The 24,908-nt window shown below is 37.5% G+C and overlaps 5 protein-coding genes across 11 annotated transcripts; 4 read left to right on the forward strand and 1 right to left on the reverse strand.

Annotated features, from left to right (window-relative positions):
• Window positions 1-20: 20 nt before the first annotated feature.
• On the reverse strand, window positions 21-1,162 carry LOC132201801 (ankyrin repeat family A protein 2-like). Its single transcript, XM_059628286.1, has 2 exons — window positions 1,009-1,162; window positions 21-953 (listed from the first exon to the last, which is right to left on the reverse strand). Exon 2 carries the CDS (start codon window positions 911-913, stop codon window positions 170-172), a length of 744 nt encoding a protein of 247 aa, XP_059484269.1. The 5' UTR covers window positions 914-953; window positions 1,009-1,162; the 3' UTR covers window positions 21-169.
• Window positions 1,163-1,264: 102 nt separating this feature from the next.
• On the forward strand, window positions 1,265-4,627 carry LOC132201797 (zinc finger protein 493-like). Its single transcript, XM_059628271.1, has 12 exons — window positions 1,265-1,493; window positions 1,642-1,837; window positions 1,889-1,961; window positions 2,033-2,316; window positions 2,381-2,645; window positions 2,703-2,911; window positions 2,963-3,118; window positions 3,185-3,701; window positions 3,757-3,923; window positions 3,985-4,082; window positions 4,137-4,301; window positions 4,361-4,627. The coding sequence occupies exons 1-12, from the start codon at window positions 1,450-1,452 to the stop codon at window positions 4,491-4,493; spliced, it is 2,307 nt and encodes a 768-aa protein (XP_059484254.1). The 5' UTR covers window positions 1,265-1,449; the 3' UTR covers window positions 4,494-4,627.
• Window positions 4,628-5,176: 549 nt separating this feature from the next.
• Window positions 5,177-19,408, forward strand: LOC132201798 (uncharacterized). 7 transcript variants are annotated; one of them, XM_059628275.1, is made up of 17 exons: window positions 5,177-5,405; window positions 8,157-8,283; window positions 15,123-15,232; window positions 16,291-16,405; window positions 16,460-16,542; window positions 16,613-16,633; window positions 16,923-17,250; window positions 17,305-17,413; window positions 17,466-17,560; window positions 17,617-17,680; window positions 17,733-17,811; window positions 17,877-17,993; window positions 18,045-18,191; window positions 18,526-18,688; window positions 18,743-18,893; window positions 18,948-19,031; window positions 19,085-19,408. In XM_059628275.1, exons 2-17 carry the CDS (start codon window positions 8,252-8,254, stop codon window positions 19,220-19,222), a joined length of 1,836 nt encoding a protein of 611 aa, XP_059484258.1. In that variant the 5' UTR covers window positions 5,177-5,405; window positions 8,157-8,251; the 3' UTR covers window positions 19,223-19,408. The 7 variants fall into 7 exon arrangements, with proteins under 7 accessions (XP_059484258.1, XP_059484255.1, XP_059484260.1 ...); XM_059628272.1 differs by having other exon boundaries at window positions 17,877-18,191; XM_059628277.1 differs by lacking the exon at window positions 18,045-18,191.
• Window positions 19,409-21,450: 2,042 nt separating this feature from the next.
• LOC132200689 (heat shock protein 68-like) lies at window positions 21,451-23,879 on the forward strand. The gene is made up of 2 exons (XM_059626351.1): window positions 21,451-21,722; window positions 21,915-23,879. Exons 1-2 carry the CDS (start codon window positions 21,555-21,557, stop codon window positions 23,664-23,666), a joined length of 1,920 nt encoding a protein of 639 aa, XP_059482334.1. The 5' UTR covers window positions 21,451-21,554; the 3' UTR covers window positions 23,667-23,879.
• Window positions 23,880-24,200: 321 nt separating this feature from the next.
• Window positions 24,201-24,865, forward strand: LOC132200888 (uncharacterized). The gene is made up of 3 exons (XM_059626657.1): window positions 24,201-24,300; window positions 24,432-24,539; window positions 24,698-24,865. Exons 2-3 carry the CDS (start codon window positions 24,456-24,458, stop codon window positions 24,782-24,784), a joined length of 171 nt encoding a protein of 56 aa, XP_059482640.1. The 5' UTR covers window positions 24,201-24,300; window positions 24,432-24,455; the 3' UTR covers window positions 24,785-24,865.
• Window positions 24,866-24,908: the final 43 nt, after the last annotated feature.

Here is a 24,908-nt window from a genome sequence, read left to right on the forward strand (position 1 = left end):
GCAATAAAATAACAACTTAATTTTCATGTTTACACATTATAATAAAATTACTTTATTTACATTAAATTGCTTGTGTCACAACCTGTGTTAACAAAAAATACAAATCGGGGTAAAATAAATATTTTATTTGTAATAAAAGATAATAGTATTGGCACAATTTGACATCAACTTATTTAATCAGGGTCAACAGACTAATGATGTGATTCTCAATCACAGCTTGGGCTTGCGAACTACTTCTGTTAATTGCAATTCCAAGGGCAGTGTCATTGTTAATGTTTTTCAAAGTAATATCAGCACCTCGAAGAAGCAACTCGTTAACACAGTGCGGATGATCGCTGTGTGCCGAGTACATCAGAGCCGTATTGGAATTCTCATCAATTTCGTCCACTTTAGCTCCTTCGGACAGCAGCACCTTGAGGGTGTCATGATGGCCGCCTGACGCTGCCAAATGGAGGGCAGTTTCTCCTTCTTTGCCCTGCTTGTTAATAGAGGCACCTTTCTGCAAAAGCAGTTGAACGGTGGGCAACTGTCCGTAAGAAGATGCCCAGTGAAGAGGCGTCAATCCAAAGGCATCCTCCTCGTCAACATCGATTTCTTCCACGAAGTCATCCTCCGTCAGTTCTCCCTGGCCAGCCCTGTGGTGGATTGAGACGTCGACGGGCTCAAGGACAGGAGTCAACGTCTGGGTGTTGCCTCGTTGAAGATTGGTTAAAATGGTGGTTTGCTGCCTGTAAGGTTGGAAAGCGCTCTTCCTGTTTCCATCGTGCCATAGGGAACCGGACCATGTTGGCAAGCGAGTTTTCGAAGATCGTCCTTCTTCATCTCCAGATTTTCCTTCGCCTGCAAGACTTTCACAGCCAGATGTTTGGCTTTCCCTGCCACCCTTCGAGTCTGCGGAGGAATCGTCGTCCATCCTATCCTATCGGATGATCATTAAACCACCCAAGGTTGTCCTAAATTTCCATAAGATTAGATGAAAATAGCGATTATGTGTAATATATTTTTTACCAGATGATACAGTTATTTGGGTACCCAAGTTATTTTCCAATTTTTTCTTTAGAATTTAGATTTTTGTTTTGTATTTTGCTTTCCGTCAATTCAGTCTGGCTGTTGCTTAGTCGTTGCTAGGGAAATTGTAAGGGAGATTATCGTATTATGTCACGAGATGACTGTTGAACCAATAGGAAGTTCAAATTACTACAGTAAGAGTCCCTAATACGCTACTCCTTTTGATACTCCTCACTTTAATGGAGTAAAAATATAAACAAACCACGCCCACGTAGTACGTTTTCTGGGCTGTGTTGAACATAACACACCTCAAATTCATCAATTTATAATAATTTGTTTTGTATTAAGAAAGTCAGGGGACGTTGTTTAGGTTTTATTTGAGAAAGTATCAAAATGATCCATTTATTGCACCTAAATGACTTATTGTAAAACGAATCGAAGATGTTAACAAACGCAGAAAACAGTAATGTTGAGGAGCTTTTAATGTAGGTATACATACCACAGAATAACAGTTAGTCTGTGGTACATACATTCATACTTACATAGATTTAGAGATGGTTTTACATTTCATTGAAATTAGATAAGAATGGAAAAAGCAATGGATATTCACATTCATTTCACTTTTACATTCAGTATCAACAAAGATGAGCCTAGTTCAAATAACTGCGAGGCGGGAGCCAGGCTGACTTGGATCTCCAAGGCAGAGGATAATCATGATGAAGACGGTTGCGAGCTTCAGGACCAACAACAACAACTTTTGTGCATCACGTTCACATCTGAGGACGGACAGACACACCACACAGAAACTGCCGAGCCAATATTCATTGATGTATATCATTTAATGAATTTCTTTTTTTTTTCTAATATGTTATATTTTTAGTTTTCTGGGAATCAAAGTGCGGGTGGTAAAATAAATACACAGGATATTTTACCAAGAGTTAGCGATTTCATTGGTATGTAATACCACTGTGAATATAATAATAAACTACAACTCAATTAAATATTGTAAATATCTGTATTACAGGGAGTATTGACAACGTCAGCCTTGCCAGTTTATCAGAGGACATTAATTTTGAAACAAAACTCAAAGTTTTGGACGCTGTCTTGCCTGCACCTTCCAAAGACCGGGCCACAATTTTTAGAACCAATGACAGTATTTTCATCTGCAACATTTGCGAAACACAATTTCTCAGTGTCGAAGACTGCAAAACCCACTGCAAGGAGCATGTCAAAAGAAAAGCATGGTTTTGTGAATTGTGCAAGCTTCCTTTCAAAAGCCACAGTCTGTTAACAAAGCATAATAGAGAAGTATATAATTGAGGACCTGAAATTTAAATCAAGTAAAAAAACTCCTTTTTTATATAAATTTTAGTCTCATCATGAAAGCGAGATCTTCTCTTGTGAGAAATGTGAGCTCATATTTGATCGCCAAGCCCAACTCAAATACCACGAGCGGAGGGTTCATCTTCAGGAGAGGAGTCAAGTTTGCCAGTTTTGTGGGAAGGGATTTTTCAAGAGATGTGACCTGAAAATGCATCTTAACATTCACCTTGGCATCATGAAGAACATCTGCGAGATTTGTGGAAAGCAATTTCATAATAGGTCAAACTTAATTCGACATGCCCGACTTCATTCAGGTTTGGAAAAAATTTAATTACTAATCTAATAAATATGAACTGCGTGTTTATCTCTAGGAGTAAAACCATATGTTTGCTGCACTTGCGGAGTCAGGTTTAACCAAGTGAGCGCCTTGAAAAGCCACAAACTGCAGCGACACCCTGTTGGCAATAAAAAAGATGGTTTCCCTTGCCCCAGCTGTGGCAAAGTTATGACCACAGTTGCTGTGCTGAAGAAGCACTTTAAACTAGTACACAAAAGCAATCTTGATAGCGCTGTTTTCAAGGTGAGTGTTGTTTAAAATTACTCGGCACAAAAATTAATAAACATCTATTAGGATTCGGTTGGAATATCAAGTGATGGTAGAAGCTGCAGGAGAAAATATTATTGCAAAATATGTGGTCTGAATTTCAAAAACGTTCAGAAACTTCAGAGCCATGAAAACGAAAGCCATTCAAATGCAGAAGAATTTTTGTGCAAAAGTTGCAATCAGGCAAGCACAATTAAAATTGGTTATGAAAAGGCTGATTTTCTCTTGTTTTTTTTTTTTTTAATTTAGAAGTTTAATTCCATAGATGAAATTAAAAGTCACTGTTGTGTTAGTCCAATTGGAGATGACACTCGATTAATGCTGAAACAATTGCTTGACATGCAGGAAGACATGTCCGACGAGGAAGATTTCATCGTGAAACCTGACATTGTTGAGCCATCACATAATGTTATTCGTGTGCCTGCAAGCAGGATTTCCTCTCCTACACGCTTGCCAATACCTAACCCTGCCGCCAGTGATGTTCGAGAAATGGTCATCCATGTTCAAGCAGAGGGTCAGAGCGAGCTTATGGCTGTCCACGTCAAATACAACATGAATTACATTTTCTCTTTGGACGACAAGATTCTACCGGACGCCACTGAAGCTGTTCCAGAACCTATAGGGAAAATTTTAAGTGAAGTTTTTGAAGAGCCAGTAAATCCTGTGAACAGACCAAATCCTGAGGCACCTGCTGTGACGAAAAAGTTCAAATGTGAAGACTGCGGAAATACTTTTAACAAAATGCACAATTTCAAGCAGCATTTAGGTAGAATTGAAATTGGTGATATTTATTTATATATTTTGCACTTATTTATTTTCAGCTACACATAATATTGAATTGAAAAAATACACATGCTCTGTGTGCTGCCAAGCGTATGCCTGGAAGTCGTCTCTGAACAAACACATTCAGGCGCATCACACAGAAAAGACTGGAAATGTTCTGTGCAATTTGTGTCCAAAAAGCTTCAATACAAACCAAGCATTCAATGTATTATTTTTTCGCCTAACCAGAAGTTCAAATTTCAAATATTTTAAATCAATATTTGTAGGAACACGTCAGACGTGATCACATTGGCGAAAAATCTCACAAGTGCTCCGAGTGTGGCAAAGCATTTTTCAAGAAAAGTGATCTGATAGTTCATAAGCGGTATTTGATTTCAAAAATTGTTTTTTATTATTATAATTATTAAATTATTTGCAGAATTCATGCAAATGAGAAGCCATATATTTGCGGCAACTGCGGTAAAACGTTTTCCCACATCTCCCACATTATTCGTCATGAGCGCATTCACTCGGGAGTGAAACCATACACCTGTGATGTCTGTGGCAAAACTTTTGTCCAGTCTACAACCATGCATGTGCACAAGTAAATATTTTGTCATATTAGTAGTTTATATAAATAAAAAGTAAATTGTTTACTTCCAGGAAGAAAATGCACAGTTCTACGGCAAACCCTAAACAGCCCACTGAAAGCAAAGACGCTCTACAAAAAATTATGAGTTCTTCTGCTATCTCTGAGAGCGAGCAGATTCTAGAAAATTTGTTTGATAGCTTATAATCTGCTTGTAATCAAAAATTTTTAATAATAAAAGTAATGCAAGGAAGCATATATGTTCAATTAAAAGATTTTAGAGGATTTTAGAATTAGGACAACAATTCAATGATGCATAATTCACAATTTCTTTAAAGGAATAAATTTTTTAATTCTTAATGTGACTCAAATTTGTAATTAATTCAATTAATATCTTTCTTGAGTGGATTGAATAAATACTATTTTACTTCTCATTGCTTATTTGAACAAAGAGACAGAGTGAATTATTTTCAGGTTAGTCATAAATAATCAGATAATTGAATTCATGACAGAATTGAGAAACATCGCAAACGAAACACCAATTAAGTAAATTATTTGCAATTAATGCATTTTTCTCTGCTTTCGTAATCGGACGATCGAGTGTCTATTGAAAGCCTTGCACTTGCACACCATATTGCTTTATTTGTCGCGGAGTAAAAACTCAGTATTGTTAGGTTTTGATGAAATTAAACACCCGCAGTGGATGGAACAATGAGGTAATTCTTTAAAAATAAAAAAAGTCGAAAGTTCTTTCTGGTTTTTATATCTGACACGAGAGATTCTCAAAGTGGTGGCGCCCAGTTTCCCTTTTCCCTTTCTTCCCGTCTCGGCGCGGCCTCTGATTGGCTGCCAATGACGTAAAAAGGCAGCGCTCCGATTGGCTGCTGCCAGGTTGACCTAGACAAATGACGTACAAAATCAGGCACAGAAGATGTAAAAATATTGGAAAGATAGTCTTTTACCTGCGATACTACCTGACAGTGAATTTGGTTCGAAATTAACAGTGAGCATGTCTGCGAAGCACGACGAGTCCAGTCGCCAATCCGAGTGGGTCGTCAGCAGCAGGTTCAAAACAATGCAGGCAACACACCGAGCCTAAGCTGGAATAATCACCGAGGAGTGAGTTCGGAATTGTATTTTCTCTTTGCATTTATTTATTTTTCTGTCTCGCGAATCGCGCCTTTGTTTTGATTTTGTTTTCGCGAGATACCGCGTGCGTCTCATGGACGGTCGTTAGTTTGATCCTTATAAGTGGCTCGCGTTCGCTGTCGAATTTGCGAAACATTTTTGTAAACAGATAAATTTAGCGATGATATGCAAATCGAAGCATGCAGCGGCGCCCACACACCATACTACGTTCTATGTCATATTTCAAAATGCGTGTGTTTTGGCCAGACCTCGAGGTCGCGACGCTCTTTTTCCGCGAACATGCTCCGCAGTTTTGCTTCTACGACAGAACTTGGTCGTCAATGAAATTGCTTTCATTCAGCAAACACTGTTATTTTTTCCCTGCGAGTATAATAGTTTACTAACAAATAGTTATTGTTGTATGCTGGTGTTTTGCTTCAATCATTCATCGCGTCTTTGCAAAGTCCTATTAAATTTTTAATGAGCTGTCGTTGGTTCATTTATGCGAAATTCACTGTTGAAATTTGGAAAGTGGAGAACTCTGCGGCGAGACCGGTACTGCATTGCGCCCAACTACTCCCATACAACCGAGAGTGGAACTCTAGTATTGATTTTCGTGAATATATCGTGAAGGACTTCTACATACATATTTCCTAGAAGAATTTCAGTTTCTTCATAATTATCTCTAATGGTTTCTAGCTTTATTCTTACATTTAATAAACAATGTTTTCAAAACTTTTACGTGATATCAGTTGGATTTTTTCAGGTTTGATTAAATTTGTTTAATTTAAGAATAATTGAAAATAATTTTTTTTTCTTTTGATTATTAAAACAAAAATTTATTACATGACAGTTTCAAATACATTTTGTCATATATTTTCCACTTAATGAACCAAAGAAAATTGCTTATAACATGATTTGATTTTATATTATTTTTTTTATTGCACTTCTATAAATAATTATTATTGCTTTAATAACAGACGAAATCTTATTTTGGATTATTTTTCTTTTATTCCAGAGCCAAATTTTTAATAATTTTGCTGTTAATTCATGTTTTGAGACGCCAGAATAAGAAATCTGCCCTAACGATTTTTTTAAGAAAAAGTTTAAATAATATAAAGGGGGAATCAACTACAGTCCTAGAAAACAACCTACCCTTTAAACAAAACAAAATAAATTTAAACTATTTAAATTTCAACTCTGTGTAATTTTCATAAAGTTCAAAAGAATATTTTTTTACAATTCTCTAGCAATAAACATCTGTAAGATGATTTTGGTTAATTTTTAAATCTCTTTCTTTGATTCAAATCTTTTCTTTGGCACATATTTTAAAAGCCATCAAAAGATATTCAAATCTTATAATTTGCGTAATGTGTACAGTTCACTATATTTTAATCGGTTTTATTTTTTGTGCACTGAATTTTTCAACCCCTTTTCTATAACAAGACGAAAAATTTAATTTAAGAGTGAAATTGATTTAAAACTTAATAATCAGAAAAATTAAGCACATTTAAACGTTACAAATTAGTGAAAAATGTATGATTAAGATTTTTCAAAATTGAAAATGGATATTATTAATGTTACTTTTAAATTTTAATAAAAAAAATCTTGATATCTCCTCTTCTTTAATATGAACAAAAGAATCCCAGATTAGAACCCCTATAAAATTGCAGCTTCTCCATTACTTACCAGCAGATTATTTGCTCCCTTTGGCCGTATAAATAAACCTATACCTATACATGCAAGTCAGTTCTGTGGTGTAATTAATTTGTACGCGAATGTTGCGTGTGTATAAAAAGTCGGATTCTCCGTCGTTTAGAGCTTAATGTTTGTTTTAGTAAAAGTTTTTTGGCTTCTCTGGTGCCGGCGGTCGGCACTTAGATTTTGGCACAAACAGAGCGCGAGCTAAAGAGCGCCACATGCGCCGCTGCCGCACGCTTTGCTGCCGTTTTTCTCTTGCATGACCAATTTTCCACAAGGAAGAAACAAGTCTCAATTTAATGATAATTACAGAACTCTGCGAAAAAAGTTGAGTAGTCCAAACTGAGTCACGATCTGTTCGAATTAGTCCTTAAATGGAATTAAGGGTTGTAAGTTCAACGTTCATATATGAAATTTAAAAAAAATCCCTTCTAGTTTTAATATTTATTGTTTTTGAAAGGAATCGTTTCTATTAATATTTTATAGTTATAGATAAAAATAGCGGTCATGAATAAACAGAAATAATAATTTTCATAAATTAACTATATATATTTATTTTAAAACTATAACTCATTATAACAAACACTTATGGGCTGGGCCATCCAATCTAAAATACAGTTTTGTATTATAATTTATTATTATTATGATTATTGTTATTAATTATTAGAAAGTGAAGAAAAAAAATTAGGAACCTTCTTTCCAGACTGAAAATGTTTTATTGAGCTTCATTTTAATATTTAAATTTGATTAAATTTTGTAATCCAACTTAAATAATAATTTATCCTTATTCTGAAAGTATTCCCAATTTTTGAATACTAATTATTAATCAATGCTTCTTTCTTAAATTTACTTTTAAATGATTAAAATAATTATTATAATAAATTTTAACCATTTTAATCGTTTGCAAATCAAATTGTGCACCTTTGCAAATTGATGATGCATTCCCACGAGTCACTCTCTCGTCTGAGTAAAGATCACTCATATTGCTCAATTAAATGGAGGTCACAAGTGTTACTCATCCGTCTGCTGATGGTTTTGCAGAAATTGCGCCGCCACCCGCTCCGTGGCCTGCGACGGCGGCCCGCTGGCTGCGCCTTAGGAGCCCCGGACGCCCTGCAAGCGCGGGGACTGCTTCAATGTCCGCGCAAGTCTTTGGCCAAAACACAAGGTGAGAAATAATATTTATCTTTTTCCGTGTTTTGCTCGTTTATTGCAACAAACGGCCCCGGCGCGCATAAATTCCGCCTCGATTTGGGCAAAGCCGAAGCGCGCGCCCCACTTATTGGGGTCAATGTTGACCTGCTCTCGGCTTTCAAAAAACAGGCGGGCGTGCTTGACAAGGACGAGACGCAAAAGTTTCGCGCGCTCGCTGCTTTTGTTGCCTCTATTATTCTTGGGCTGTCAACTCGACACACGCGCGCGTGCTGCGGTTTGGGCGAGGGTGGAGTTGCGAAACATTTTGTGATTGTTGACTGCTGAGACGAATCCACTTTTTGCACCTTGTTATATCTTCAAAGTGATGGTGTTTATCAAAATAACATTTGGTTGAGAAAGAATTCCTTTTTTAGAATTAGTAAAAAAAATATTTAAAATCCTTAAATTCAAAGCGTATAAAATTTACATGATATTTTATTTTAATGATGACAAATGTGTAAAATGATTTTTCATTAAAAAAAGAATCAAATCAATAAAAAGGATCCATGAATGTTTTTGATAATTAAGAAATGATAAGACCTTGAAACGCTAGTTTATTCTTTCATTTTTTTAAGGATGAAAGGCGGAAATTGTTACACTTTTCATAAAAATTTAATTATTTTTACTTTTTAAGCTCTTAAAATGAGGAAGAATTTGTATATTTTTTCTTATTTTTCCTCTCTTTATTTCTCCACCTGAAGGATCAATTTTGCTATGGAAAGTTTTAATGTTTGTAAGGTTCAGTTCTTTTTTATTATTTAATATGTAATTTGATAATCAATTTTTCAATTTGTGTAAAAATTTTTTTTTTTTGGTAATTTTCAGGTGTTGAAATAAAATTTAAAACAAATCTGACAGGCTATAGATTTGTTTGTTTTAGTTTAAAAATATACTCATTTATGTTAATAAACTTTAGCGTTGGCCTTATTAAGCTTGTATATTGGCATACATCTTCAATTGAAACAAACTATCTTAAGACTTATGTTGAAATGAAAATTTAATTACTTGAAAACATTCCACTTTTGTAAACTGAGACATCAAGAGATTTATTCCAGGTGGTGTTAACAGTTTCTATGAAAATTTTGAAGTCAAGCTTAGAAATTAAACTAAAAATTGTATACACATAATTCTCCTTTATTAAACTGTGTTCCAAATTTATGCACAGTTATGGATATTGAAAAAATCGGCTGAACCAAATTTTGGCATTTATTGCAATGGATAGTTGAAATTAGCAACAATAAAAAATAAAAATAAAATTCTCCATACATATTTCAAATTTGCATTTATCTATTCTTGTTATGTATTATAATTTATAATCAAAGTGTGCATTTATTCATCTTATATTGCAGCCAGAAAGGAGATGTTTTAATTATTCTGAAAGATTTGTGGAATCGAAAGTTTAAAGGAAGTTTTCTTTAATTAATTTAACGTGTCAGTTTTCTCAAGTCGGCGAGCAGCGAAATTTCCGGCCTCGTGCCGCGCCGCTGGAAGCCGATCAGGCGATTGGAACAATGCAATAATTGATGACCGTGCCGAACCCGTTGAAAGTGACCTAAGCGTTGTGTCGACTGCGTGCATCCGTGTGGTATTTGCTCATACCTGCCTGCGTTCATTAGACGCAAAGCTGTGCAAAATGCGGAGAACGCTGAAAATTTATTGTGGTGGTCGTCAGCACTTTTCAATGCCAACAACAGGCTCTACTATATACCCTCCCAAGGCCTACGCTTGGCGAGAGCAATTTTTATCTCGGGCGGTGCAACCGTTGCTCAAACCACGCCGATGCATCTTTTGCCAATTTTCACAATGCATAGGAAAATACATAATTTAGCGGAGGACGCGAGAGTACTTAGGGTTAAAAAACGCATCAACTAAGCGTCGTTTTCTTTATGCATCACTTGCGCACACTTGCTTTGGTTTGACCATTTTAGAAAAATAGAAGGTGACGAAGAGAAATAAGAAATTTATCACACGGCTAAAATACTCTTTTAACGATTTATGTTTTTTTGTAAATTGTATAATTTTTAATGAATTGCGTTAGACCTTAACACCTATTATATAAAAATTTTCTAGAGCTTGAAATTTATAGAGAAATTGTTTTAATATGCTATTTTTGTTGCTTCATTTTACACAATGAGAGAAAATTGCTTTGTAAAAAGCTGCTTATATAAGCTGGAATTGAAATTAATTTGCACGATTTTGAATATTTTCTGAATTTAGTTTCATTAAAATCCGTTAGTCAACCCACGCGTGCATTAGATCAGATCAAAAGTCACGTTAATTCACGTTCACGTCCCACAATTTCGGCACTAATGAAAATCTATGGACGTGAACTTGACCAGTTTGCCGCTCTCATTTTGCAATAATTGGATTCTCGTCAAGAGGCCAATTAGCTAAGAGAAAATGGTCACAAGATGATCGGCCGCTGCAAAAGTGGGCGCCGAAGAGGCGATATCATTCCGGCTTATTTTTTCTCATTTGGATGCACGAGTAGGAAGCGGAGAGCTAGTTTAGCCGGCTGATTGGTTCTGCCACTGGCAGGAAAAGTCCAAATATCACGTGGGCTACTCTTTGTGGGCAGAGATTCCATAAGGGATGCGTGGGGGACCCTTTTTTTATATAAACACAAAAGTCTCGATTTTTATTGCTCTTTATTTATTCCAAAACGACCACTTTTGTCCAGCCCATTGTTCCTTTACTCGTTGACATTTTTACTGAATAAATTTTGAAACTTCTCAATTTGCTCGTTAACGCGCGATTTTTTTATGAATCAACGCCCGCCGAGTGATAAAACCTGTTTTAATGGACAATGAAATCATTTACGGACGCTGCACGCGTGCAGAAGAGAGACAGACTTTAAGTGGCCTTCTTCTCCAAATGAAGGCAGTCGGTTGAAATAAGCCACGGAGGTGGATAATTATACGCGATAGCTGTTCCGAGGCCTCATCATTTCTATATTTGACGCAGAGGCGGTGAACCCACAAGAGACCAACCGACCTACCCGTTCGATTGCTTGCCATTGCACTTCGTGCTTCTGCTGATGAGATCACGACAAAAAAAATACATAATATACGTTCAGGAAGCGAACAGCCAGCGCTGAAAATCAACAAATAATAATATACATAATCATGCGAGCTATAGAGCTATTCAAACACTGCTCCGGCGCAGAAAGGCCAAGGAAGTGTTAAAAGATTAATTTGGGTCGCTTTTTTAATAAAATTAAATGAAATCAGTGATTAATAACTCGCCCAAGAAATTTATTTCAAGAACACGCTACTGCGGAAAACGGCTCTGGATATAGATGCAGGTCCTTAAATGGGAATATTTAAATAAATTTATAATGACACCTTCAGCAAGATCACGACGAAGGTTGAAGAGCAATGCATAATTTAATTAGACTTGTGACATTGCATCAGTTCAATGAGATCTTTAGATCTCGGATCAGTTTCTCTCCAGCCCAGTTTAGAAGGTCTCCGACCGTCGACGTGCACTTTTATATATACAATAGACTTGTCGCAGAAGTTTATAATATAAAATAATTATCTTAATGAGTGCAATTTTTGAACTCTTGTTTCATTTTAATGAATTCTCATTAAACTGAATTTATTTATTTATTAATTTGAAACGAAAGCTTTTCTAATTGTACAATATTAATGAATGATCCTAATTTTGCTATAAATTTTTCTTGAAAAGCTACATCAAATGCTTTATTTTTCCGTGTTAAATACAATCAATTATAAGTTTTTAATGTACCATTTTCTGAGCTTTGTAAAAGTTTCTATGTACTGTGTCATTCCGATTTAGAAAATTAATGAAAAAATCTCTTAAATCCAAGCATATCATCTCACCCTTGTCTTGAGAACTCACTGATTTGCCATTATATATAAAACTTTTGCCATTGAGGTGATAACGATCCCTTGCTTCTCATATTTACCAAAACGTTTTGAGAATTCAGGCGAGCGTCTGCACGTTCGCGAGGGAAATGTGACGTCACGTGTAAATAAGTAGCGAGACTGTTGTGAAGAAAAGTAGTATGGTTATTATTAGACATTAGATCACCGAACGTTTACTTCCACCTCCCAGCATTACGAAAATTATCTACCGCGCCATCGGCAGCGTGCTCGAAACTGTTCTCGCTGCGCGACTGATAGTGTCTCCCAAAGTCAAGTATGCGTGCGTGGGTATGCAATTGAATTGCAAATGAGGTACACACACTCGTTCATTAACGCCAAATTGGAGAGTTTGCAGACCGGCCAATTCAGGACCATAATATCCATTCTGTATACGTAACGGTGGGCGATTTGAAAGTTGCCACTGCGGTTGTGAAGGTTTTGCCAATTTATGCCAAATCGGTGATTTATGCAAATAACGTACAAAAAATAGCCTTTCGGAGCTATTCAAAATATAGAGATATTAAAAGGAGAGGCGTTTTTACTCTATCATTAGGCTCAAATTGAAAAAGATATTAAGAAAAGTTTATGATTTTAAAAATAATCTTTCAATTGTTTTGCTGCACATGTAATTCTTTGCTTTCAATAATAAGAAGCAAAATAGATGCTGGATTTGAAAATTTTAAAAGTATTTTTTTTTTTTTGTGATAATTTAAAAATTTAATTCACCTTTCGATAAACAAAAACACATTATGTCCCAAAAGTAGCTTAGCTATTAAGACACTTAAACAACATAAGATGTTTCTAACTACCTTTAAATAAATGCAACACTATTCTTACCTTTTTTTATTTAAAATCTCTTTTATATTTTTAGATACTCAAGTATTTTTGTTTGAACTTAAAATAAATTGTAGAAGTTTAAACTAATTTTTAATGAAAAAAATACAACTGTGTTGTTTTATTTTCACCAGCTTAACTAATGCGCTTCTATGAAGTTGATTTGGTAAACGTTTAAGTGTTCAGCAGAAGTAGTAAGAAGGAAAGAAATTCCAATCAATGTTAACATTTCATGAGAATTATCAAAGCTTCCTTATGATACCCTAAGCAATTGACCTCTATACAAAAGATAGTAAAAAATTTAACAATAATTCATCATCTCGGACTATGCATTTTAGCTGCTGAGAATAATTAAGTGCGCATCTCTCTTCCAAATCTCAAGTTTGAATGAAGCGTTGAAAGTACATTTAAATCTTCCCATGGGCGAATTTTTCATCTTTCCTTCGGTGAGGATGCTGGGATGGCCATGTAGGGAACTTCGACCGTCTCCGTTGCCTTCCTACGCGAGCAAAAGGTATACGCAGCAGAGAAGTGTTTCCTTTGAATACGCCTGGCCCGATGACATCATGCGCGCCGTCGTGTTTATGTATGTGATTATTATTTTATATACCTTTCTACGCTGGCGAGCGAGACCGCTGAACCGCACGTTTCTTTCTGCCCGGTCTTTTCAACATATTTTCTCAATAATCATGCATGCCCACTCTCTCTTTCTCTTTGTCCGTCGGTTCAGTGCTTGTGGAAAAATTGTACTTACAAGATTGCACAAAGATTAATGGTGCTGATAATTTCACTCAAGAGATAACGCGCGTTCAAATTTCGGTAATTAATCAATATGTCGTCAAAAGTTGGATCGAAGTTGGTCATGAAAATAACCCGACCACATAGATGATGCATTTTTCTGTGTACAAGATCAGGAAAATATTATTTTTTAGTTCCGGAAAGCCGCAAGTCACCCTCCGATCTTTGATAATTATTTAATCACTTATGACGCTTATTTCCTTATCCTAGACTATTTTAATTTTTTCCTCCTTGAAGTTAACACAAAACTTATACCAGAATTCACTTCTGAAATTAAAAGTTAAAGTTTTGCAAGATACTCTGCGTCGGTTTTGCAGTTTAAGGCGTAGGTTTTGCGTGCAGAAAGTCTTCTTTTTTATTAATACGACACGACAAAAATATCTGAAACCGTTTTCAAGGCGTTGGTGACGTCATGTTTCCGTCCCGCAGCCAGAAAGAGCAGCTCTCCAGCCGTGCAGGTTGCATAACTGTGTAAAAATTCGCGCGTCCGACTTCTACGCAACAATGGGATTTTTTCTTTCGCACTCGCAAAAAGTTAAAATGTTTCGTTCGCTTTTTCCCAATAGTCCTCGACGCGGAGCGAGAGAGAGGTCGTCGAGCTAATTCTGTATCAAAGGCACGCTGCCTCTTTGCTATCGCATCAGCAAACCAATCTATCTATCCCATCCACTTTCAGAGCATCAAGTCACCAGCTTAATAATGGCTATGGCATCATGGGCCATGGCAAAATCATCGCAGATAATACAATTATGACTGCGGAGGAGAAAGATGCATCAAAGCCGCGCGCGCGTGACATCATCCTAAAATAGCGTCTCTTTTTGTGCTCACAAACTTCTTACATTAGTCGCGCATCTGTTTGTACAAGTAGAAAATTACGCGCTGTTTGTAGATTGGATTTTGTTTAACACATTCCGCTGATAGGATAATGATGATAAACACTTTTCAGATGGATAATAATGTGCATCTTTATGCATGATTGGGGACGCGACCCGTAGATCAATTCAATGACAAGATTCGTCTCTCTGCAGGGATGAAATTATATTACGTCGCACTTTGATTGAGTTGTCGTTAATAATTTAGGCAATCAACCCATTAAAACGGAAACTGGTTTTGTCTCGAAAACAAGCGTCGCCGCGCCCACGCACGTCCGTACGCCACCGCATGCAGTGGCGTGGGCACGAGCAGATAAATGGGAAATAAGCGGGCTGTAATTGCTTTTTAAACGCCTCGGCTCCGAAATCTCGTTTAGCCGATACATTATTACTAACGTGGAAATGCCTTTTTGTTTCAGAAAAGTGTACTCGGTGTGGTATGGCCGAGTGGGCACAACCAACTCCATCACGTCGGACCAGGTTCAGCAGGTCTTCAACGATATGGATCTCTACCCTTCCAAGTCGCAGGGTAATTACGCAGATTTATGTACTTGTCACATCCAAAATAATGCTCCAATTATTTCACACGAAAACTTCCCATGAAAAGAAATTAAATTTATTGTGCTGATATGTGCTGATAGATACTGAATTGAATTACAATTAAAAAAAAAAGATTTTCAAAAGAAATTAAAACCAATGTGTTTATTTTATTTATTTTTGAGGAAAGCCGTTATGAAATTTCAAATGTAATTAAAATTTAAAAAAAAAAACAATATAAAAGAAAATAAATTTTTCCGCAAGATTTAAAAAAAAAATCTTTATGAGATAGGCAAATTTATTAAGTCCTTGAATTATAAATTTTCCGACAGGTGGAATTTTTTTGTTGTTTTGGAATATCTGCCAATATATAAATATACAGCTCAAAAATTAAGCAAAAATAAATATTAGGACATACACAATGGAATTTTGATTTTCTAAATAGAATTTTAAGAAGAGGGATTATTTCACCTTAACATTGCAATAAATTTTGCAACGACACCTGTATCTTGGATAACATTTCTGATCATGCAATCATTTTTGTAATCACAACAACCCCCCACGTGTAACTCATGCAAGCAATTAATTTTCACACGCATGACCAGCCACCCACAGACAATCTGTGTTAAAAAGTGTCTCCTTCTTTGCCAAGCAGACAGGTGGGCGACTCGAAAAAAAAACAAGTCGCAAAGAGAGTGGCGTTTCGTTATTTACACGAGACAGGTATTTAGGAGCGAGGCGTTTTGTGTTTCTCTGCCTGCTGATTTGTGTTCGTCTCGCACCAACACTCATATGAAAATCGGAGAGCGGAGGAGACGTACCGCGCGATGATGATGTTTGCTCGCTTGCTTTTTTATTTGTGACCAGCCACGGTACAGTTTTCTAGTTTGGAGGGAGGGCTGCCTGGCCTGCCACTCGCGATTTGTCATTCATCTATTTCGCAAAGACTCGCTCGCTTTCTCAGTCAACAAATCTCCTTTTGGTCTTGATCATTTGACGCGGCTCGTGGATTTCCGATTAATAATAGAAGCCGTTTCTGGCCTGTTGCAGTTTATGAGATGCTGCAGTGCGCGAAGGAGTGCGCGAACCGCAGCACGGCAGCCTACCTCACGTTTGGCGAATTCTGCGTGTTTGCCACGGAGCTCAAGCGCTGCTATGAAAAAGGGTGAGTTTTATATCGTCAGTTTGGTGGTTTTGACTAAGTGCCCATCTCCAACAGCATATCACGCCCAATGCAAGTGTCCAAAAAGAATGGCGACGTCGAGGAGAAAAACAACAAAAAGAGAAATAACAAAAACTTAAGTGAGTGTCATTATTGATTGTTATTGAAAGCTCTTCATTTTAATTTATCCTTGATACGCTTACATTAAAGGCGGCAATGAAAGTGATGATGGTAAGGGTGAATACAATTTTTTTCATTTTGAACATCTGTATATATATTTTATATTTATATTAAATTTTATTTTGTAATTATTTTAATTCATTTTTAGTCAGTTCATAAGATTTATTTTTCGTAAATTCTATTTTAATTAATTAAAATTTGTAAAGCTCATTTATTTATTTTATTTTTGAAATTTTAAACATTTTTTTTTAATATTTTACATTATTCATTGTAATTAATTATTTGTAATTTAATAAATTAGCTCTTAAAAGGTTCTTTATAGTTTTTAAATTAATTTCAGAAAATGTGCCCAAATACGAAGTGTTTCTGGGTGGCTCGTGCAACCCGACTACATGGAGACAGGATACGGCGATACCCGTACTAAAGAAGCTTGGCATCACATTTTACAACCCGCAAGTGTCCCACTGGGGCCCGGAGTTGGTTGAGCTCGAGTGGAAGGCCAAGCAGCACGCCACGGTGCTCTTCTTTGTGATGGACAACGAGACCCGGTCGGTTGCCTCCCTCATTGAAACAGCCCACAGTGCAGGCAAACAACGCAAATTGATTCTTGTCATCAACCCTTACAAAGGACCAGGCCAGGAGATCTGTGGAGAGTTTTTGTCCCAGCAGTAAGCCCTTTTATGATTTTTTATGCAAAATTGTATTGAATAAATTCAATGCAGAGAGTACGCAGACTTGAGTGCAGGGCAAACAATTTTACAAGACTTGGTTGAGAGGCAAGGGATTCCTGTTTTTGACAGCATTCCTGTGGCGCTGAACTGCACGGCTAAGGTATTATTTTCTTCAGTCTATCGCAAGCAATTTTAAATATTTCTTGCTTCAGATTCTGAGAGAAAATCTTAGTGTGCAAGACTTGAGCCTAAAAGATTTTGCGCAACCAGTGAAAATGGCGCATGTACAGCTAGGTGATAAACTAATGTAAGGAATATTTCCATTTTGCCTTTGGTACCCGAAAGTAAAACTAAATTTTGCAGAAAATTAAGAGAAACCTTTGATGCTTTGGACCACAACGGATGTGGGCAGCTGAACTTGGCCGATGTAAGAGTCTAACTTCAAAACGGGATTTATTTCTATATTTTTATTTCTTCAGGTTTGCATGGCGTTTAGAATTTTAACTGGGAAAAACTTGTCGATGAAGGACCTGCGGAGTATTGTGGCAAGTCAAAGAGGTAATATCTGTTTTCATTTTTTGATTTAATTATATATAAATTATAACTATTTTCTTAATTTAAAGGTGTCTTGGGCAAAGATGTGACGGACGTGCCTCTCGAGCAGCAGTCTGTTTCGTTTGAGCAGTTTTGCTCGATCATGGCAGAGTTCAAGATGAGAGAAAGTGAGATTCATAATTCAGGTTCAAATTTGTTTCTGCGCCGCACGCAGACCTCTACTTCCTCCTCTACAGGCTTTCATAACCAGGGAGGCAATTCCACCCCTACCACCAACAGCAGCACGGCAATCGTGCCTGTCAGCTCGGGAATGTGGGGGTGGATGAATTCGCTTGCAAATCAAACAGCTATGGTTCTGTCCGAATCTTTTTCTGGGCTCATAGGTACCTTTAAGTAATGTAGAATAGATAGCCGTCTCCAGCATCCCACTACCACGCATGAAGTTTAAATTAAGCCCCTGGTACTTTTTGTTTTTCTTATCTTTTATTTCTTTGGGTGAACATTTCCTTTTGCTATTAATAGTTTTTACTCTTTCACCTAGATATTGGTCGCTTTTGCATTTTTTCCTGTGACATTTTCATTTAGTTATGATTTTATATCGCTTTATAAACCACACTCTGCTTTATTGGTTTTATTAATATTTTATGCTATTTGGAAAAAAAATATCATATAATATGTTTTGGCAAATGCCTAAGCTGAACCTGAAATATTTTTTAGAATGGGTTACTGGGCCTTCGTCAAGGTCTCCACTCTCTCGATCTCCAACATCTACAAACAATGTGTCCATCAGCCAATTACCCTCCTGCTTGCGAGACGTTTATTTAGGTGGTTCCGCAAGCAACTCCAACTGGCGAGATGAAATTGCCATTCCTATTCTTAAGTATACGATTTGACTCCAGATTGAATTCAATGTTTCATTAAAATAATTTTCCAGGAAAAACGGGCTAAGCTATGTGAACCCGCAACGCAACTCTGGCAGCTGGGGTAGTCGGCTAGTTCCTATCGAAGCTGCTGCCATGGATGCTAGTTGGCTTCTTCTTTTTGTAATTACAAACACATGTCGAGCTGTGGCACCAATGGCAATGGTAACCAAAACGTCCTTTGGACCTAATTTATTCTCAATTCTTTTTGTTCCGAAGGCATCTCATTACATCGGCTTGGGTTGCAACATAATTCTTTGTGTACAATATCTACCTGATGACTGTGTAATAGACGGAGAGAAAGTACATAATGTTAATTTAATTGATGATTAGTATTAATTACAATCATGCTTCAGTTGTCCAAGCAAGCGATAAAGGACTACAATCGAGGTCGGATGTATTTGTCAGACTTGGCGAATAGAGATGGAGTGCCTGTTTTTGAAAACGTCACGGAGGCTGTTCAGTGTGCTGTGACTAAGTGCCTGAACCGATGAGGACCATGAGTTACGAGTCTGGCATTTCTTCGTTGCCGCGTTCCAAGCCCTAGTATTTCAACCACCATGCCATCCATCAGAGAGAACTTGGGTTATTCACCTAATTTGTTTTGAAATTATTGATTTTTATCTATTGAAAGGGACTTTGACAGCTATTAGACTAATGAACTTGAAAAGTCAAAATTTTTTACATAATTATGATGCCATATTTTTCATTGTGTTTTAAGAAAACTTGAATTTTTGATTTTTAACTGTACCTGACAGCATCGTAAAATTTTCACAAATCATTTTGAACTGCTAACCAATATGCAGCTCATTCATTAATACATTTATTTGGGATACATTTTTTTTCTGCAATTTAGCATAAATTACAATTTGAAAGTCTTCTGCAAACCTTTACAATTTTAAACATTCCATAGTAATTGATTATTCATGTTAAATAACTCTCCCTCAGAAAATAATAGATGATGTAGATGTACAACAAAAATGGGAGTTTTATCCAAATTAACTTCAATTCATGTACTTATACCTCAACTTAGTTTGCCACACACAGACACACACACATACAAAAAAAAACTAAATAATTTATTAGCACTTCGCCTGACTTTTAGTGCTGATTTCAAATGCTGCAATTAGTTTCGCTTTAAACTTATTAATTCATGCAAGCTTGAACAGCAAAAGTTAGATGAAACCTTAGCACTTATTTAGTTTAGGGTAGCTGGCCGAAAGTAACTTAATAATTCTCTTAGTCGGGGGCATACTATTTTAGTGTGAAGATTGCGTTTAAGCATGTACGACGTATTTAAAAAAAGCATTGCTTTGCAGGGCCAAAGATTGTGGGCCAATATAGAGAGGAGAATTGAGCTATTAATCTTTCACGCCCGACAGCTAAGCCACATATATGCAGTTTTATGCATTTTGGCAACTTTTAATGGATTGATTTTAAGACCGAAGTTTGTTGTTCTTACAAAATAACCCAGAAAGTGCATTTTTATGATTTAAAGTGTGTTACTCGGAAGTCTTATTTTTCACTGTTACTACTAGAAGTACTAGATTATTTGCAACTAAATGTCATTTCTGGTAATTTTATATGTATAATATTATTATTTGGCTCACACCTTATGCATTGCTAATTTAACCCTAACACACACTTGATAAGCATTTTCAATTATTATTGGCTGCGGCTCATCAACTGCCCATAATAATAATAATAAAATTGATGCTTAATCTGGAGAAAGATTGTAATTTGTCAACAAATTCATTCATAGCGGCGCAAGTATTTTTAATTGATAGAAAATTTAGAGCAGAGAAAATCCCGTGAGTAGCTGACATGAAAATGAAAGAGGGAAAATTATGTCCATTTTTATTCCCTGATATAATATTGTGGATTTTTATTTTAAATTTATTTCTGTGTAAATTGTGACTTCTAACCACTGAAAGAAGATGCGTGACTTTTATTCTCAATACAAAACAGCTGGAGAGATTTATGTATTTTGACAAACCATTTATTGTTTCATTATTTAGAATTGTCTACTATTTTTCGTATAATAAAATTAACTTTGTTTACATAATGAATTCATATGCTTGTCTTTATTCATTTTACCCACCAGCGTCAAAAAAGCTTTTATTTCATAAGTTTTTCAATTTATAGCTTTTTGTTACTTGTGCAAAAATTTAAATAAGATCGTGAATATTGAAAATGTGCTTATAAGCAAAATTTTAATATTTATGTCGATTTATGTAATAAAATTAAATTTTAACTATTAAACTTGAACTTGACCATTATTTTTCGCATTATTTCATACCATCTCATCTTCTGAAATAATAAGAATTAAAAATAAATAATTTTAAAAATGATGACAAATTTATCATGAAGATTTTACTATTAACGCACATAATAGTTAAAAGCGATAATGTGAAAGAATAAGAATAACACGGAGATAATAACTTTTGAACTTTGGTGTGTTGTGTTGTGTTAATTTGTCACTTGTTTTGTGCTGGATTTATAATGACGCATTGATTTTCTGCCTCACATGAAACAAAATAGGAATTCTCTCGAATGGGGAAGATTAGGGTAGAAAGTGGCTGAACAATCTAGCAGCATCTACCGACTTCGGTGGTCACGTGACCGGTGAGGGCCAATCAGAGCGCTGGGAAGTTACTAGAAACAGGGAGAACGTTCTTCAAACATCGAGAGCGGCAACTTTTACTATATAGACGCCGGCCGGCAGCGCTCCCCTCATAACCGAGCTGAAAAGCGAAGTGAACGGAGAGTGCACTCCTATTGTTACCACTGCAGTTTAGTGCATACGTGAGACGCTCATAAACTATCATGGCTCCTGCTATTGGAATCGACTTGGGAACCACCTATTCGTGCGTTGGTGTCTGGCAGAACGGCAAGGTCGAGATCATCGCCAATGACCAGGGCAACCGCACGACCCCCAGCTATGTGGCTTTTACGGACACGGAGAGACTTGTGGGCGACGCCGCCAAAAATCAGGTATGTGATCAGATAGAAATTACTTGTGTACAAATAATTTATAAATAATTTTTTTTTTAAATCTTATTTCGTAGGTAAATGACTTTTTATTTTATTTTTTTTATTTTATTTGACGATTATTTTATTTTTGATCAAACTTTTGAACACATTAATTTTTTAACTTGAACTTAATTTTTTTTTCATTTCTTTTAGGTGGCCATGAACCCGAAGAATTCCGTGTTTGACGCCAAACGTTTGATCGGCCGTCGCTTCGACGACCCCAAGATCCAGGAAGACATGAAACATTGGTCCTTCACCGTGGTCAACGACTGCGGCAAGCCGAAGATCGACGTCGAGTTCAAGGGCGAGCACAAGCGTTTTTCGCCGGAGGAGATCAGTTCGATGGTGCTCGTCAAGATGAGGGAAACTGCCGAGGCCTACCTGGGCAGCAAGGTGCGCGACGCCGTCATCACGGTGCCGGCCTATTTCAACGACAGCCAGCGCCAGGCCACCAAGGACGCCGGGGTCATTGCCGGCCTCAACGTCCTGCGCATCATCAACGAGCCAACTGCGGCCGCCCTAGCCTATGGCCTTGACAAAAACCTCAAGGGTGAGAAGAACGTGCTCATTTTCGATTTGGGCGGCGGCACCTTTGACGTCAGCATCCTGACCATCGATGAAGGGTCCTTGTTCGAGGTCAAGTCAACCGCCGGCGACACCCACCTGGGCGGTGAGGACTTCGACAACCGGATGGTCAAGCACTTTGCGGACGAGTTCAAACGCAAATACAAAAAGGACCTGACTTCCAACCCTAGGGCCCTCCGCCGCCTCCGTACGGCCTGCGAGCGCGCCAAGAGAACCCTGAGCAGCAGCACCGAGGCCAAGGTCGAGATTGACGCCCTGTTCGAGGGTATTGACTTCTACACCAAGATCTCAAGGGCGCGTTTCGAAGAGCTCTGCATGGACCTGTTCCGAGGCACCCTGCAACCCGTCGAGCAAGCCCTGAAGGACGCCAAAATGGACAAGTCGCAGATTCATGACGTGGTTCTCGTTGGTGGCTCGACCCGCATTCCGAAGGTCCAGAAGCTCCTGCAGGACTTCTTCAATGGCAAGAACCTCAACCTGTCCATCAACCCTGACGAGGCCGTCGCCTACGGAGCTGCCGTACAGGCCGCCATCCTCAGCGGCGACACCAGCAGCGCCATCCAGGACGTCCTGCTCGTCGACGTGGCCCCCCTGTCTCTGGGTATCGAGACTGCCGGAGGAGTAATGAGCAAGATCGTGGAGCGCAATGCCCGAATCCCCTGCAAGCAGCAGCAGACCTTCACCACCTACGCCGACAACCAGCCGGCCGTCACCATCCAGGTGTACGAGGGTGAGCGTGCTATGACCAAGGACAACAACCTCTTGGGCACCTTTAACCTCACCGGCATTCCTCCTGCCCCGAGGGGCATCCCGAAGATTGAGGTCACCTTTGACCTGGACGCCAACGGCATTCTGAACGTCTCGGCCAAGGACGAGAGCTCCGGACGCAGCCAGCAGATCACCATTCGAAATGACAAGGGCCGCCTGTCCAAGGAAGAAATTGACCGGATGCTCAATGATGCGGAGAAGTACAAAGATGAGGACGAGCGACAGCGCCAAAGGGTGGCTTCCCGCAACCAGTTTGAAGGCTACATCTTCCAGGTGCGTCAGGCCGTGGACGACGCCGGTGACCGTTTGAGTCAGACTGACAAGGACGAGACCAAGGCCAAGTGTGAAGAGGCTCTCAAGTGGCTGGACGACAACCAGCTGGCCGAGAAGGACGAATACGAACATCGACTGAAGGACTTGCAGAAGGCCTGCGCTCCCATCATGACCAAGATCCATCAGGGTCCTGCTGGTGGTGCCGCTGGTGCTGGACAGCCTACCGGTGGTGCTGCCCATGGTGGAGCTGGAGGTCCTACTGTGGAGGAGGTTGATTAAACTTCAAGCGCTGTTCCTACGAGGCAAGACTGAGGCAGCGGATTTTACTAAGAATTAAAATCTAAATGTGGATCTGTCTCCAAAATAATACTATACGGGTTAAATATCTCATAAAGCATGTAACAATATTTGTAATTGCATCAATTCCACAACCCACTAGCAATAAAATCTATGTATCAGAGATTGATCATTAATAATAAAAATGAATGTCTCGTTAAAAAATGTAACTTTTTTAAATTCCTATCCAATTTTTTATAGCACTAAATTTTGAACACAAAAATATAGCAGAAGTTAGATTGAAGAGAAGCTAAATTATTATTATAATTAATTATAACGAATTATAATATTACTTTAATTTACTAAAACAATAAGTAAAAATTTTTTTATCATAATTACAAAAATTTATGCGCTAACTATAAAAGATAATTACAAATTGAAGAAGGGAAAAAAATTTTATGTCAAAATTTCACGACTATTCAATTTATTTTGAAAATTATGTGCAATGTGCAATACATTTTAAATTTCCCTCCCACTTACTAACAGTTCGGCCTTGGGCCAATCACGAACGACGTTTGGCTTCTGTTTCTCTGCAGCTGATTTCATATTTTTCACAGGCAGTAGTCCTTTTTGGAAGGTAAATTGGGATTATATTTTAATTTTCCGTCTCTAATTTAAAATTATAAAATAAAAACCATAAACATTCGGAATCTTAATTTTTCAAGAAATATAATCTACAGTAAACTAATGACTTCCTCACTTTCGCAGCCGAATCCCAATCTCTCAAACATAATGGCCGGTGCAGCAGCTGAAGAGTCCCAATTCAAGGGTTTGAGCAAGATTTTCAACTCCACTACCGTCAAGGGCAGAGCAAACGTAGGTTTAATCGGCGCTCTAAACACTCAAGTCTATCAAAAACCTTTCAAATTACAAAATTTATATCTTTTAGCTTCAAAATCATCAAATTAAATGAACCTCTATCACGCCTTTCTGCCTTGTTAAAGAGCAAAATTGATGGATTTTCTTTGTCGCAGGTTGGAAAGGCAACGTACGCAGCCATCGGACTTATTATTTTATACAACGTGGTCAAGCCCAAGAAGCAGCCTGCTGCTGCTAAGTAGATTCAATAATCTTGTTGATATAAATACATAATTCATGTTTCCAAAAATAAAAATGTATAAAGTGTAGCACCTTATAACAAATTATTATTATTTACATAGGTTGTAAGATTTATTTAAAAGCTTT

Source organism: Neocloeon triangulifer, unplaced genomic scaffold, assembly GCF_031216515.1.
Source record: "Neocloeon triangulifer isolate White Clay Creek 2 clone unplaced genomic scaffold, ASM3121651v1 ptg000014l, whole genome shotgun sequence".
NCBI lineage: Eukaryota > Metazoa > Arthropoda > Insecta > Ephemeroptera > Baetidae > Neocloeon > Neocloeon triangulifer.